The sequence below is a fragment of the Dama dama genome, chromosome 24 (assembly GCF_033118175.1).
Source record: "Dama dama isolate Ldn47 chromosome 24, ASM3311817v1, whole genome shotgun sequence".
Taxonomy (NCBI): domain Eukaryota; kingdom Metazoa; phylum Chordata; class Mammalia; order Artiodactyla; family Cervidae; genus Dama; species Dama dama.
This window is the reverse complement of record NC_083704.1, coordinates 53,660,039-53,677,262: the sequence shown is the minus strand read 5'-3', so window position 1 is coordinate 53,677,262 and position 17,224 is coordinate 53,660,039. Positions and strand designations below refer to the sequence as shown.

The window sequence follows — 17,224 nt, the reverse complement described above, 5'->3', positions numbered from 1 at the left end:
TTAGTTTTGGACCTGTTTTTAGGTCCTAGAGCTAATATAGAATGTTCTATTTGCTCTTTAGTAAATAGGCTTGCCCACTTGCTGTTACCAGGTTATGTGACAAGGAACAGCAGACTCAGGCCCCCAAAGGTGATTTCCAGCCAGTGCAGCACAAGGACGCTCCGACAGTCTTGATTAAAAGAGAAGACCTGGAGTGCTGTTTTTCTACTTTCATTATGTCAGTTTTTCCCTCAGTCAAGTCATGGTCAAGTCCTTGGCAAATGAGAAGGCATTGTTTGCATGCCACATGGTAGAAGGCAAATCAGTCTTTTACAAACCTTCCTTCTGTGTGTTGACAACAGCCTCATGAGGTAGGCAGAACAGCAATGATCATCCACATTTTACAGAAGGAAAAAGGTAAAGTTAGTCACAGTCATCTGTTAAAGCTATTTAATAGAAAGAAATGGAGGGTAGTGTAGATGTGGTGGTAGAAACAGAGATATGTGTGTCATTTAAAAAACCCACCTCAAGGACTAAGGCAATTCTTGTTTGTATGAATAATGTGGGGGTAAGCAGAGCTCTCAGCTGTTCACTCCGCCCTGTTTGAACAGGGAGCTGCTCCGAATTGTATCGCCTGCAGCTTCCCAGGGGCCATGGGACTGCATCTTCACAGTAATATTTGGAAACGGGGATCAAGTTAAATCTGGTCTACCTTGGTTATTTCCAAGAACAGTCAGCCATAGGCAACATAAAATGCCAGTGCACCTTTGGGCTGAAGATTAGAAAACCGGTTCTCTCCGTTTTATTATCTAATTATTTTTCTGATCTGGAAAGCTTTGTGTATGGTTGACTTCTCTGAGTCCATTTCTTTCTTAATGAGGATGAAGAGTCTACCTTACTAATTCAGGTGGCACCACTCAGCTTCCTTCAGGTAAACCGAACAGTGTGTGTGATTACCTCTGCTCAAGGGAAACAGGAGCACTGTGACTGCTGGCTCCTTATACCATCTTCACAGTTGTCCCCCAGAGTACTGAATTTCAGTCACCTGATAGATTTGGCCTCATAGAAAAATGAGACCCACACAAAGGAAGAAGTGAAATGTCTGAGTGACAGAGAAATCCAAGGGACCCCTCCAGTAGGGTGGCACATTGCCCTGCTTCTCTCTTCCAGGACTGCATCAGCTTGGGTTCAGGAGAGCCCAACAGGAGTTCCTACCACTCCTTCGTCCTCTACCACAGCAACAGTCCTCGCTGGGGAGAGATTATCAAATTGCCCATCCCCATCGACCGGTTCCGGGGCTCCCACCTGCGCTTCGAGTTCAGACACTGTTCCAGTGAGTAAGATTTCTCTGTCCACATTGCTTTGAGAATATGAATATAACTCTTCCTTCTCTGGGACAGAAATAAGAGTTCTTATTAGTATCAGGGCAAGAAAATGAGGAGTTGTGTACTCAAAGGTGGGATGTCATCAGAGACTGTTCTTTGGACAGTGATCCAAAAACGTGGGATCTGGGGACTTCCCTGGTGGTCCAGCAGTTAAGACTTCACCTCTAGTTCTAGGGTTGTGAGTTTGATCCCTGGTTGGGGAGTTAAGATCCCACATGTCTTGTGGCCAAATTGTAACAAATTCAATGATGACTTTAAAAATGGTCCACATCAAAAAGAAATATTTTAAAAAAATGAGATCTGATGTTGTTGGCCTTTTGTAGTGTCTGATTTGGACAGTGGATAATTGCCAGGGTCATTCCTCTTTGGGGGTTTCCTTTGTATATAGTAAACTCCTCCTTAAAGAGCCCCTCATTTATCGAGGTTAGCCATGTAGTTTCTGTTTGGTTCTAGGTAGCCTGTGTACCTTGCGATGTAAATGGACACTCAGCCTAGTACATTTCTGATCCTTCTTGCCATCAGGTTGCTACCTATTCAATGAACAAAGTAAGGGACAGAGAAGTAAAGCACACAAGGTGATAGGGAAAAGGGGATGTCTGTTGAAAAGGGAAGTGTGAGGCAGAGCAACTCATGCTCGGCTCTGATTGCAGCAAAAGACAAAGGGGAAAAGAAGCTCTTCGGCTTTGCATTCTCACCCCTGATGCGGGACGATGGCACCACCCTCTCCGATGACATCCATGAGCTCTACGTGTACAAGGTACGGAGCCTGAGTCTGTCCCCTGCTCAGACCACTCTCACGCGTGGTTCTTGGTCAGGTGGTTCCCCCTTAGTGGGCCAGAGGATCTAGGGTGGGGTGCAGGTGGAGACAGCAGGACATCTGTGGGCAGGCTTTCGACTTTTCCCACAGATCACACCAGCAGGGCCTTTGTTTCCAACCTCCCACTCCACTAGTTGTGGAAATCTATTATTCAGCCCTTCTGTGCCATTACGGCCTTGGCTCGTACATTTGGAGACCTGCCGTTTGAGGCTCTGATTCTGTCAGCTCTCACAGCATAGCCGGCACCCAAAGTTTCCTGCATGACAGGTAGAGGCCATGAGCTTTGCCATGTTTTCTTTTAAAGGCCTGTGAGCCATTCTGGGGGAAGAAGTGAAAAACACTTCTGAAGTGCTTAGGAAGCACTCTTCTAACAGGACCTGAGGTCCAGGGTCCAGCCTCAAGAACCCCAAAATCCCCAGGACCTGATGTTTTACATGTGGCATGGTTCCAGAAATATTCTGTGTTCTCTACTTATGCCTACAGTGTGATGAGAATAGCACGTTTAACAACCACGCTCTTTACCTGGGCCTGCCCTGCTGCAAAGAGGACTACAATGGCTGCCCTAACATCCCCTCCAGCCTCATCTTCCAGCGCAGCACCAAAGAGTCTTTCTTCATTTCCACACAGCTCTCCTCCACCAAGCTCACCCAGAACGGTAGGCCAGGGTGCCGGCAGGGTGGAGCCCTCCATTGTCCCCACTTGCTGCTTCGTGTTGCTGGTATTTGTCAAGAGACAGAAATAGTTGCTTCTGCTTTTTCATGCCACAGTGAGGGGATTCTTCTCATTCGAAGTTGAAGGACTCACTTGGTAATAGCAAGCTATAGGGTTTTCCATGGTTTTACAGATGTGTCTGTAGCCTTGATCGCAGCACTCTGGATGCTGTTTCGCTGCTTCCAGCTATTTCTGTCTCTCTAGATCCCACCCACCCTCAGCAGGGAGAGTCTAGGCTTCACTTGCCCATGACATAGCCAGGGTTCACCATCTTTGGGGCTTGCTTCCTAGTGGACCTCCTTGCTCTGCTGAAATGGAAGGCCTTTCCAGACCGGATCATGGACATCCTTGGGCGGCTGCGGCATGTCAGTGGGGAGGAAATTGTTAAGGTATGACTTTCACTTAATTCACACATGCTAGCTGAGCAAGGAATCTGGGCAGAGGACCTTACTTCCCCTTGATTTCTGCCTATAAGCCTCTGAGACCACTTTTTAAGGTATATAGTTAAGTGAGTAGAGATAAAGTTATTTTTCTTTTTTTCAATTAGCTTCTTTCTTTAAAGTAGGTATCACATCAGGTTTATTACCTTTTAGAAACTATATTTAAGTTTTAAACCCTATTTTCTGGCTTGTTTTTCTTCCCAGAAAGTAAAGTGATAATTAAAGGGCAGCCTCTCAGAAACAATCCCAGTGTGGGCTGCCGCCTGCATGCCTCTAGGTCTCCACTCGCTTCCTCTCTTCGCTTACTCTGTAAACCTCTACCACAAACCCAGCCTGGTGTCCTCCTGACCCCACCCTCTGGATTATCTACAGGAACTCTAAATATATTCTCCATGAACTGGAACTCCTGATTTTGCCCAGTCTCTCACTTAAGAGTCCAGACCAGGGAACTCTACCTTCCTCTCTGCCTCAGCGGCTTTCTCATGTGCTTTTGTGACACTTCCTGTCTAATGGCCTGCGCAAACTGACAGCAACGTGGCCCAACCCCAGTTGTTACCCTTAGGGCTTCTCCACACTGTGTAGAAGCCAGGTGTTTGCCCACCTGGTTTTAGCTCAAGAAGAACCCCAGGCACTTCCCGATGGTGAAAGCCTGGTAGGCGGATTCTGCACAGTGGACTGAACTCAACTAAGGAGAATGGACGTGCTTTGGGTGATCAGCAGTGGAATGTAGGCTAGAGACTGAATTTCAAAAAGGCACCTTGTCCATCAGTGGACATTCTTGGCTCCATCATTGCAAGGATCAAATCTGTTATCACTGCATTGTCTGTACTTTCATTTTACAGCTCCATTGGCTCAATAATACACAACATGGTGTCTCCAAATGAGGAATAATTTTAAAGTCTGTGTATTTCTTTGTACTTTTATGAAGTCTTGTATGAATTTTGTGTTAATTGATCAGAGAATCATAAATTTTTAAAAGAACTCTTTATACTAACAAGCTTTTCAAACTTTATACAAACTAGTTTTGAAACTTAAAATAAATTTACACTCAGGACATTTTTTCCTTCTAAACATATTAAAAATTTCACCAGTAGAACAGACCACATACTATGAAAGCTCTGTGATCTTTTTAAGGATGAGTTGTTAACATTCATTCCTGACAAGAGAACATCCTACCAGCATTTCTGGTTTTAGCATCAATATTTGTCTCAAGCCAGCCAGGAGAGAATGTAAAGGGAATATGCTAGCATTTTAATTATTTTTACTTCTTATTGGAAAATTTCAAGCATCCAAAGATGCAGACAGAATAAATAACCCTACATGTCGCTGTCATTCATCTCTGACTGTCACCAACCCCTGGCCAGTCCTGCCCACAAATCCCTCATCCATGCCTTCTACCTTAGGTTATTTTGAAACAAGTTGTAAACATTATTATCATTAAATTGCTTTTTGACCGACAGAGTATTAGGTTTGATTTTTGAAGACTGGGAGCATCCATGAATATTTATTATTCTCTCCCTGGACTTTTGCATCTTAGAAAGAAAAAGGCACCTGCTCAAAAAAAGAAAAATGTTGTCTCCAGATCTTTTACCCTCTTTGACAGCCCTTATCAGCTGCATTCTCTCTTCTCCTGGGATACTAATTTCTAGACCAAAAAATAAGTTTCTGTAGGTAAGGCCTAGCTTGTCACATCCTTATCCAGATGTCATCTACAGAGTTAGGTCATAGTAGACAGTAAGAGACTACTGAATTTTGGGGTCCCAGGAAAGTAAACACTTTCTCTCAAAATGAATTTGGCATCCAAATCACTTAGATTGTCTTCATTTCAAGATTGCCGTTCTTCATGGGTGGTCTAAATTTTCTAGGTAATTGCTCTTTCCTTATAAGTTTAGCACTTACCCAACAGGAAGAGCCTCTCTAGGTCTCTCTTAGGGCCCTTTGGGCTATAATCAAACACCCAAAGTCCACCTAGTTATTTCTTAGCTAGGTGGAGATGGAATACCAGGTTATTTTTAAGTGGTAGTTTGAGGTCTTAGGAGATTTTTTATTTTGTTTGTTTGGGAGATAAATTCATTGGTGTTTGAACGTCTGACTGTGTGTCCAAGGTCCTAAGACCTGAGCCCTCTGGTTTTTATGCTGTTGCAGTTTCTGCAGGACATCTTAGATACACTCTTTGTGATTTTGGATGATAACACAGAGAAATATGGCCTGCTGGTATTTCAGTCTTTGGTAAGTCTTACCTTTCCTGATTTTTATTGATTATTCCTGTCACATACTTTTTAAAAATCTGAGGAAAGCAGTTTATTTGAGTGAGTCAGCACAAGATATAGATGTTCCCAACAGGAAAGGGACTGATGAGTGTCGCCAAGGAAGACCAACAACCTGCCTACCTGGAACATCTCTACATGATCAAATCTGGACCTCTGCTTTGTGGTTTTGATACTCAGTCTCACCACTATCGCAGGGTTGCCTCACCCCTGAAATAGTGACCTACACCAGCAAAAGGCCCAGAGACCAATAAAGGAAACAAGACAGCTCGTTTTCCACTTACAAAGTAGGATACAGAAATTTTTCTGGTGGTCCAGTGGTTAAGACTGCACTCCCAATGCAAGGGGCCTGGTTTCAATACTTGTTCAGGGAACTAGATCCCACATACCACAACTAAAGATCCTGTGTGCTGCAGCTAAGACCCAGCACAGCCAAGTAAATAACTATTAAAAACAAAGGATATAACCACCAGGAAAAGCAGACTCTCTGTGCTGGTCTGAGCGTCACACCCTCTCCCTGTAAGCAGTTGTCTGGGAACCAGAGTCTCAGAAGGTTGCTCAGTGAGAAAAGACAGTGATCTGAATATTTAGTGCATTTTGTTGAACATGTCCAGTCCTCCAGGAGGGCTGTGTGTTCAAGGGCAACCAGATACTTTAAAGTCTGTATGATAGATGAGCAGCAGAGGCAAGAGTTAGAGTGGTATTTTGCAAAGTTTGTTTCTCTGACTTTTCTTCTTGCCTCCCTGGCCAACCAACCCTAATTTCTGAAGGGTGCAAACTTCCGTAGGATGATTTGGCTCAGAGGGCAATATTTTTTTCTCTCTTTTCCAAGTTTTTGAGACACCTTAATGTTTGTGCCACCATCACAGATATTGTTTTTTCTTTACTTGGTCCATATTGTACCACTGAGCATTATTGTGAAGAGAGAAGGTCAGAGTCACTGGTGTTGACAAATGAGTCCCAAGTTTGGAATGGGAGGCCAGGGTTGTTAGCAATAGAACAAACATGACAAAAATACATACCCAGAATGGCAGTCTTACATTCACTGGAAACACTGGAGAAAACACTTGTAGTTTGCCATTCCTTGAAGAATCAAGAGTTGTTTCCTTCTGGGGGTAGGTTTGAGACCTCTGCTGAATTCTGCTACACCTTGTCTCTCCCAGGTATTCATCATCAACCTGCTCCGAGACATCAAATATTTCCACTTCCGACCTGTAATGGACACATACATCCAGAAGCACTTTGCTGGAGCCCTGGCATACAAGTAAGTTGCATTTGGCATCATCATTAGGATTTGTGTTTGACTAGAAAGATAGGCTTTTACCATTGAGAATGATGTTAGCTGTGGGCTTTCTGCTGACATTTTATACTATAGTTTATTACATAGTTTTCATACTTTTCCTTCTAAGAAATGATGGAAGAGCTGCTAAAAATGTCTTGTTTTTTCAGTGAGAAGCATGAATAGCTAAATATAGCACCCACAAATAAATATCAAAGGAAAGAAAAGACAGTCAGTAAAAGAGATAATACAAAGAGTAAACATGGGAAGCACTCACAGTTTATCTAAAGCCATTAGAGCAATTTTTAAAGTCTCCGTGTTATTCTATGGAATGAACATAAGTTTTGAAGAGATAAAACCTGAAGGGTGGTGAAGCTGTGGAATCACTGGACTCTGATACTTTGAGAGAGAGAGAGCAGGCACTCTGCTATAGATTTTACATGTGTCATCTCATTAGAATTCACAGTAATTTGAGATGTACTATTGTTTCCTATATTTTAAGTGAAAAGAGTGAGGACAGAGAGCTCATATAACTTGCTCGAGGATGCAGAGCTTGAGACTGATATGCTCCAGATGTGAACCCTGCTGTCTGCAGAGGGCCTGTTCTCTTGACCTCTGAATTCTTTGGCCATGTATATGTGTAGACCTTCTGACCCTGTAGTCCCATGCCACTCAGTTAACTTGGTCCTAGGGAAATAAGATGATTGGGATGACAAGGAGGGGCACATGGGACCATACACCTTTATTCAGAGTCTGCTATTTACTAGTCATTGTTGTATATTCTGGAGACTTAGCAGTTTTCAACAAAGAAAACACACATCCAGTCCATGACTTTGGGAAAACTTGATTGTAATCAAACGAAATGTGTCTCAGGGGAAGTGGGAAAGAATGACTCCAACTGCTGATTGAAATGTGGCATCTCTTGGTCAGGAGTGTTATCTGGTCTCAGGTGGTCTAAAGATTCCATAGCTGTAATGAATCCATCGCTCCATTCTAGTTTGTCAGCAATATATTATTTCCTCTATGGCTAATTTAGGACTGCAGGTATTTCAGGCTGCATTGCTTTTGGATTAAAGTGGGGTTTCTGGGACTGTTCTTTTTCCCAGGGAGCTAATCCGCTGTTTGAAGTGGTACATGGACTGCTCAGCAGAACTGATTCGGCAGGACCACATTCAAGAAGCCATGCGGGTAATGTCCTGAGAAGGGCCCACCCCTGCAGAACTTTGCAAGTAACCTCCGAGGAGTAGAGTGCGGGACAAGTGTAGACAGCGTGGAATGACTGCCCTGATCCACCTGACTGCCCTTTCCTCCCTTAGGTTTTGCCCTAAAAGGTCTTTATTCCTCATAATTTTATCTGAGAGCAGCAGGGAGGGATGATGTACCTGTGGCTCGTGGTCATCCCCACTGCCTTGCTTCTACCCTTAGTGCCAGTCTTTGCTTCCACTGGCTAAAGTATCGTATCTCCTTCTAAGCCAATGTTGGTTAGAAATAAGCCAACATTGACTAGAAATAAGATTATCTAATACTTTCCCCTTCTTCAGTATTTACTGAATATTGTATTTTATATAACTGTTTTAAGTAAAAAGAACTGAGTGAATGCACTGTATGTGGATATGTTGAGAAGGTAATCTTAAAACCAGCATCAGGCAGCCCTTTGCAGTGCTGGACAGCTCCCCTTTGCAGGGGACCGCCCTCACTGTGAGTTAGCTACACTTTCTGGTAACTCGTTTTCTCATGACTGCTGCTTCTGCTGTAGAGAACCACCTATGAGAATGTTGATTCCTCTCTTGCTTAGCAGTTCTCCATATTAACTATTTTTTTTTAAAAAAAAACTCATATCCTCTGAGAACTCACTTAAAGAAAGTTCATGTTTTCTTTCTTTCCTTTCATCCCTGTCTTTTCTTGTTCTTGAGTCACTTTTTTTAAGATACTTTTTAACCGTGTCTTTCCCACCCTTTCTAGTTAGTAATAAAAGAAGAATGGCAGCAAAGTAGTTCTGCTTTTTCTCTGTCTTCTTTGAATATCTCATCATCTGCTCTTAAGTATTAGTGGGCCTATGCTTGTGTTATTCGTGTGGTAACAGTTCAAACATATATTCTCCTAAGCATCATCGTTCCACGCTTTTGTGGAACACCCGAGGGCTGGAACCTCGCGCAGCGCGGGCGCGCTCCTTATAGAACAGCCGGGAGCCTGAGCAGCTCAGACGGAGAAAGCAGCGTCAGCCCCTCCCGGCAGCGCCAGCCCGTCCCCGCGGCGCCAGCCCCTCCCCGTAGAGTGACGGAACTAGCTACCTGAATAAGAGTCCACCTCCGCCCGCCTGTGTCAGGGCGGAAATGAGGCTCTGAAGAGACCGGCAAACAGAAGCCAAATAAACAAAGGGAACCGCTTCAGAAGGGACTGGTGCAACAGATTAAAATCCCTCTAGAAAACACCAACTACACCGGAAGGGGCCTGTAGATATCGAGAAGCGTAAGCTGGAACGAGGAGCTATCTGAAACTGAGCCGAACCCACACTGACCGCAACAGCTCCAGAGAAACTCCTAGATATAATTTTACTTTTTTCTCTTTTTTTTTTCTTTTTTAATTTTTTCTCTTTTATTTTCCTTTAAAATCCCCTATTACTCCCCCATTACTCCTTAACTTTCATTTCCATAGATTTTTACGATGTTTTTAATTAGGGGGAAAAAAAAATTTTTTTTTCTTTTTTTTTTTTCTTCTTTTTTTTTTCTCTTTCCTTTTTCTCTTCTATTTTCTATTTTTCTTTCTCTCTTATTTCTTTTAAAGTCCTCTAGTACTCCTCTACTACTCCTTAATTTTCATTTTCAATACACTATAACCTTACAAAAAAAAAAAAAGAGAGAGAAGCCCTATTTTTAAACCGAAGATTATTCTCTCCCAATCTTGACTCTCTGTTTTCTACCTCAGAACACCTCTCTTTCCTCCTTTCCCCTTCTCTTCCCAATCCAATTCTGTGAATCTTTGTAGGTGACTGGGCTACGGAGAACACTCTGGGAACAGACAGCTGTGTAGATCTGTCTCTCTCCTCTTGAGTCCCCCTTTTTCTCCTCCTGCTCATCTCTATCTCCCTCCTCCCTCTCCTCTTCTTCATGTAACTCTGTGAACCTCTCTGGGTCTCCCTAACGGGGGAGAATCTTTTAGCCATTAACCTAGAAGTTTTCTTATCAGGTCTGTATAGTTGGAGAAGTCCTGAGACTACAGGAAGAATAAAACTGAAATCCAGAGGCAGGAGACTTAAGCCCAAAACCTGAGAACACCAGAAAACTCCTGACTACATGGAACTTTAAGTAATAAGTGACTGTTCAAAAGCCTCCATACCTACACTGAAACCAACCACCACCCAAGAGCCAATAAGTTTTAGAGCAAGACATACCACGCAAATTCTCCAGCAACGCAGGAACATAGCCCTGAACATCAACATACAGGCTGCCCAAGGTCACACCTAACACATAGACCCATCTCAAAACTCATTACTGGGCACTCCATTGCTCTCCAAAGAGAAGAAATCAAGTTCCATGCACCAGAACACTGACGCAAGCTTCCCTAACCAGGAAACCTTGACAAGCCAATCGTCTAACCCCACCCACTGGGTTAATCCTCCACAATAAAAAGGAACCACAGACCTCCAGAATACAGAAAGCCCACTCCAGATACAGCAATCTAAACAAGATGAAAAGGCAAAGAAATACCCAACAGGTAAAGGAACATGAAAAATGCCCACCAAGTCAAACAAAAGAGGAGGAGATAGGGAATCTACCTGAAAAAGAATTTAGAATATTGATAATAAAAATGATCCAAAATCTTGAAAACAAAATGGAGTTACAGATAAATAGCCTGGAAACAAAGATTGAAAAGATACAAGAAATGTTTAATAAAGACCTAGAAGAAATAAAAAAGAGTCAATTAAAAATGAATAATGCAATGAATGAGATCAAAAACACTTTGGAGGGAACCAAGAGTAGAATAATGGAGGCAGAAGATAGGATAAGTGAGGTAGAAGATAAAATGGTGGAAATAAATGAAGCAGAGAGGAAAAAAGAAAAAAGGATCAAAAGAAATGAGGACAACCTCAGGGACCTCTGGGACACTGTGAAACGCCCCAACATTCGAATCATAGGAGTTCCAGAAGAAGAAGACAAAAAGAAAGGCCATGAGAAAATACTCGAGGAGATAATAGCTGAAAACTTCCCTAAAATGGGGAAGGAAATAGCCACCCAAGTTCAAGAAACCCAGAGAGTCCCAAACAGGATAAACCCAAGGCGAAACACCCCAAGACACATATTAATCAAATTAACAAAGATCAAACACAAAGAACAAATATTAAAAGCAGCAAGGGAGAAACAACAAATAACACACAAAGGGATTCCCATAAGGATAACAGCTGATCTATCAATAGAAACCCTCCAGGCCAGAAGGGAATGGCAGGACGTACTGAAAGTAATGAAAGAGAATAACCTACAACCTAGATTACTGTATCCAGCAAGGATCTCATTCAGATATGAAGGAGAATTCAAAAGCTTTACAGATAAGCAAAAGCTGAGAGAATTCAGCACCACCAAACCAGCTCTTCAACAAATGCTAAAGGATCTTCTCTAGACAGGAAATGCAGAAAGGTTGTATAAACGTGAACCCAAAACAACAAAGTAAATGGCAACGGAACCACACCTATCAATAATTACCCTAAATGTAAATGGGTTGAATGCCCCAACCAAAAGACAAAGATTGGCTGAATGGACACAAAAACAAGACCCCTATATATGCTGTCTACAAGAGACCCACCTCAAAACAAGAGACACATACAGACTAAGAGTGAAGGGCTGGAAAAAAATATTTCATGCAAATGGAGACCAAAAGAAAGCAGGAGTCGCAATACTCATATCAGATAAAATAGACTTTCAAATAAAGGATGTGAAAAGAGACAAAGAAGGACACTACATAATGATCAAAGGATCAATCGAAGAAGATGATATAACAATTATAAATATATATGCACCCAACATAGGAGCACCGCAATATGTACGGCAAACACTAACGAGTATGAAAGAGGAAATTAATAGTAACACAATAATAGTGGGAGACTTTAATACCCCACTCACAACTATGGATAGATCAACTAAACAGAAAATTAACAAGGAAACGCAAACCTTAAATGACACAATGGACCAGCTAGACCTAATTGATATCTATAGGACATTTCACCCCAAAACAATCAACTTCACCTTTTTCTCAAGTGCACACGGAACCTTCTCCAGAATAGATCACATCCTGGGCCATAAATCTGGTCTTGGAAAATTCACAGAAATTGAAATCATTCCAGTCATCTTTTCTGACCACAGTGCAGTAAGATTAGATCTCAATTACAGGAAAAAAAATTGTTAAAACTTCAAACATATGGAGGCTAAATAACATGCTTCTGAATAACCAACAAATCATAGAAGAAATCAAAAAAGAAATCAAAATATGTACAGAAATGAATGAAAATGAAAACACAACAACCCAAAACCTATGGGACACTGTAAAAGCAGTGCTAAAGGGAAGGTTCATAGCATTACAGGCTTACATCAAGAAACAAGAAAAAAACCAAATAAATAACCTAACTCTACACCTAAAGCAATTAGAGAAGGAAGAAATGAAGAACCCCAGGGTTAGCAGAAGGAAAGAAATCTTAAAAATCAGGGCAGAAATAAATGCAAAAGAAACTAAAGAGACCATAGCAAAAATCAACAAAGCTAAAAGCTGGTTTTTTGAAAAAATAAACAAAATTGACAAACCATTAGCAATACTCATTAAGAAGCAAAGAGAGAAGAACCAAATTAACAAAATTAGAAATGAAAATGGAGAGATCACCACAGACAACACTGAAATACAAAGGATCATAAGAGACTACTACCAGCAGCTCTATGCCAATAAAATGGACAACTTGGATGAAATGGACAAATTCTTAGAAAAGTATAACTTTCCAAAACTGAACCAGGAAGAAATAGAAGATCTTAACAGACCCATCACAAGCAAGGAAATCGAAACTGTAATCAAAAATCTTCCAGCAAACAAAAGCCCAGGACCAGGTGGCTTCACAGCTGAATTCTACCAAAAATTTAGAGAAAAGCTAACACCTATCTTACTCAAACTCTTCCAGAAAATTGCAGATGAAGGTAAGCTTCCAAACTCATTCTATGAGGCCACCATCACCCTAATTCCAAAACCAGACAAAGATGCCACCAAAAAAGAAAACTACAGGCCAATATCACTGATGAACATAGATGCAAAAATCCTTAACAAAATTCTAGCAAACAGAATCCAACAACATATTAAAAAAATCATACACCATGACCAAGTGGGCTTTATCCCAGGAATGCAAGGATTCTTTAATATCCGCAAATCAATCAATGTAATACACCACATTAACAAATTGAAAGATAAAAACCATATGATTATCTCAATAGATGCAGAGAAAGCCTTTGACAAAATTCAACACTCATTTATGATTAAAACTCTCCAAAAAGCAGGAATAGAAGGAACATACCTCAACATAATAAAAGCTATATATGACAAACCCACAGCAAGCATCACCCTCAATGGTGAAAAATTGAAAGCATTTCCCCTGAAATCAGGAACAAGACAAGGGTGCCCACTCTCACCACTACTATTCAACATAGTGTTGGAAGTTTTGGCCACAGCAATCAGAGCAGAAAAAGAAGTAAAAGGAATCCAGATAGGAAAAGAAGAAGTGAAACTCTCGCTGTTTGCAGATGACATGATCCTCTACATAGAAAACCCTAAAGACTCTACCAGAAAATTACTAGAGCTAATCAATGAATATAGTAAAGTTGCAGGATATAAAATTAACACACAGAAATCCCTTGCATTCCTATATACTAACAATGAAAAAACAGAAAGAGAAATTAAGGAAACAATACCATTCACCATTGCAACAAAAAGAATAAAATACTTAGGAGTATATCTACCTAAAGAAACAAAAGACCTATACATAGAAAACTATAAAACACTGATGAAAGAAATCAAAGAGGACACAAACAGATGGAGAAACATACCGTGTTCATGGATTGGAAGAATCAATATTGTCAAAATGGCTATTCTACCCAAAGCAATCTATAGATTCAATGCAATCCCTATCAAGCTACCAACGGTATTTTTCACAGAACTAGACCAAAGAATTTCACAATTTGTATGGAAATACAAAAAACCTCGAATAGCCGAAGTAATCTTGGGAAAGAAGAATGGAACTGGAGGAATCAACCTGCCTGACTTCAGACTCTACTACAAAGCCACAGTCATCAAGACAGTATGGTACTGGCACAAAGACAGAAATATAGATCAATGGAACAGAATAGAAAGCCCAGAGATAAATCCACGAACCTATGGACACCTTATCTTTGACAAAGGAGGCAAGGATATACAATGGAAAAAAGACAACCTCTTTAACAAGTGGTGCTGGGAAAACTGGTCAACCACTTGTAAAAGAATGAAACTAGAACACTTTCTAACACCATACACAAAAATAAACTCAAAATGGATTAAAGATCTAAATGTAAGACCAGAAACTATAAAACTCCTAGAGGAGAACATAGGCAAAACACTCTCCGACATAAATCACAGCAAGATCCTCTATGACCCACCTCCCAGAATATTGGAAATAAAAGCAAAACTAAACAAATGGGACCTAATGAAACTTAAAAGCTTTTGCACTACAAAGGAAACTATAAGTAAGGTGAAAAGACAGCCCTCAGATTGGGAGAAAATAATAGCAAATGAAGAAACAGACAAAGGATTAATCTCAAAAATATACAAGCAACTCCTGCAGCTCAATTCCAGAAAAATAAATGACCCAATCAAAAAATGGGCCAAAGAACTAAACAGACATTTCTCCAAAGAAGACATACAGATGGCTAACAAACACATGAAAAGATGCTCAACATCACTCATTATCAGAGAAATGCAAATCAAAACCACAATGAGGTACCATTACACACCAGTCAGGATGGCTCCTATCCAAAAGTCTACAAGCAATAAATGCTGGAGAGGGTGTGGAGAAAAGGGAACCCTCTTACACTGTTGGTGGGAATGCAAACTAGTACAGCCGCTATGGAGAACAGTGTGGAGATTTCTTAAAAAACTGGAAATAGAACTGCCATATGACCCAGCAATCCCACTTCTGGGCATACACACTGAGGAAACCAGATCTGAAAGAGACACGTGCACCCCAATGTTCATCGCAGCACTGTTTATAATAGCCAGGACATGGAAGCAACCTAGATATCCATCAGCAGATGAATGGATAAGGAAGCTATGGTACATATACACCATGGAATATTACTCAGCCATTAAAAAGAATTCATTTGAACCAGTCCTAATGAGATGGATGAAGCTGGAGCCCATTATACAGAGTGAAGTAAGCCAGAAAGATAAAGAACATTACAGCATACTAACACATATATATGGAATTTAGAAAGATGGTAACGATAACCCTATATGCAAAACAGAAAAAGAGACACAGAAATACAGAACAGACTTTTGAACTCTGTGGGAGAATGTGAGGGTGGGATATTTCAAAAGAACAGCATGTATACTATCTATGGTGAAACAGATCGCCAGCCCAGGTGGGATGCATGAGACAAGTGCTCCGGCCTGGTGCACTGGGAAGACCCAGAGGAATCGGGTGGAGAGGGAGGTGGGAGCGGGGATCGGGATGGGGAATACGTGTAAATCCATGGCTGATTCATATCAATGTATGACAAAACCCACTGAAATGTTGTGAATTAATTAGCCTCCAACTAATAAAAAAAAAAAAGCTAAAAGAAACAGCAACAACAACAAAAAAAATAAATAAAGAGGCAAAATCAAATCATAAATCTGTATTTTCCGTGCCTGTTCTCAGCACATTCTGTAAAAACCTGAGGCCACAAGTCTCACTTCTGACCTTCATACGATACGTGTTGGCTGAGCAACCAGCATGTCATGGCTGCTGAGATGCAGAGAGGAGTAAGACTGCCTTCTTCCCTGGAAGAACACATCCCCTGTGTCCTAAAGGGAATCAGGCTGAAACACAAGTGTAGAACAGAGTGCCAAGTGTAATGTGAGGGTAGAGCCTGGGTTCTGTTCTTCTCTGAACCGCAGCGGCTGTGAGGTTCCCTGCATAATTGAGGGGTACACGTGAAGTTAAATGCAAAAAGTTCTGTCTCAGTTCAGAAATTAATTGCTTAAGGCATTGGAGATGGTATCTTAGTTTTCTTCTAAGAGTCATTCATTCAGCCAATATTGCTTGATACCTGCCATGTGTGAAACATTGTGTTACCCACTAGGGATTCAGCAGGAACCCACACAGAAAGGTTCGGCCTTGATAGCACCTCCATTCAAGTGGGGAAAAGGCAGACAATAAACATGTCTGAGAGATAAACCACACAAAGATAAACATACAAAGTCAGTGAGGAAAAAAAGTAATTATGCCATTAAAGAAATAAATAGGATCTTGGCATAGAATGGCTGGAGAGGAGGTTTTACTTCACATCAAGAGTTTAGGGAAAGCTTCTTTGAAGAGGTCACCAGAGCTCCATATTTCATCCTTGGATAAGTTTTTCCACAATGCTCCATGACTCTGCCTTTCCAGTGTCTGGGAGATCTTTAGCCTTTCTTTGATTAGAATGTATATAATCTTGAATTCTCTTAAAAGAGAATTACTCAGCTCATAAGCATGGGCCAACCTCCAGGAGCTCCTCAGAATCAGATTCTGCTCCCAACACATGTTATGGGAGTTTTGTCTCCTGTCTTGTTCATAAACTGTTGATGACAGGTATCCTGGTCCAGGAGAAGATGGTGAATGGGTGTGTTGGGTCTGCCAGCTCCTGTGCAACTAGAGACCGATTTTCTCCAAACTGGACCCCTGGTGAGATGGCTGGCACATGTCAGGTGCCAGCTGTTTCTCAAAGATGCAGACGACTTCTTAAAGTACTCTTCCTTCTTGGAATAAATTTAAGAGAGGTTCTTATATCATTGCCTTTGTAACCTTTTATTTCTAGACCTGAGAAAAATGAGAGAAATTTAATTTTCTTTTGATCCAGTATCTTCTTGAATTCAGCTGCTTCCATAATAGTCTGTGGTTATTCACTTCCACAGCTACATGAAATAATTTGGCGATTCTCTCAGTACATAGATACTTGCTGCTCAAGGACCATTTGGACTTTTGAGGAAAGGTTTTAAAAATTAAAGTAAAAAACATTTTTCTAATTTAAAAAAATTAAAGTACTTCCCTACTGTGTATAAAAGAGATAAGTAATAATAACCTGCTGTATAGCACAGGGAACTCTACTTAA

The 17,224-nt window shown here is 41.1% G+C and overlaps 1 protein-coding gene across 1 annotated transcript in view; it reads left to right on the top strand.

Moving 5' to 3' along the window:
• DOCK3 (dedicator of cytokinesis 3) overlaps nt 1–17,224 on the top strand; it is a 246,611-nt gene that overhangs the window by 159,059 nt on the left and 70,328 nt on the right. Inside the window, exons 15-21 of the mRNA XM_061127771.1 lie at nt 1,150–1,312; nt 2,015–2,121; nt 2,665–2,836; nt 3,184–3,281; nt 5,478–5,561; nt 6,763–6,863; nt 7,985–8,066. Coding sequence (XP_060983754.1) covers nt 1,150–1,312; nt 2,015–2,121; nt 2,665–2,836; nt 3,184–3,281; nt 5,478–5,561; nt 6,763–6,863; nt 7,985–8,066 — 807 coding nt within the window. The remainder of the gene's footprint in view (nt 1–1,149; nt 1,313–2,014; nt 2,122–2,664; nt 2,837–3,183; nt 3,282–5,477; nt 5,562–6,762; nt 6,864–7,984; nt 8,067–17,224) is intronic.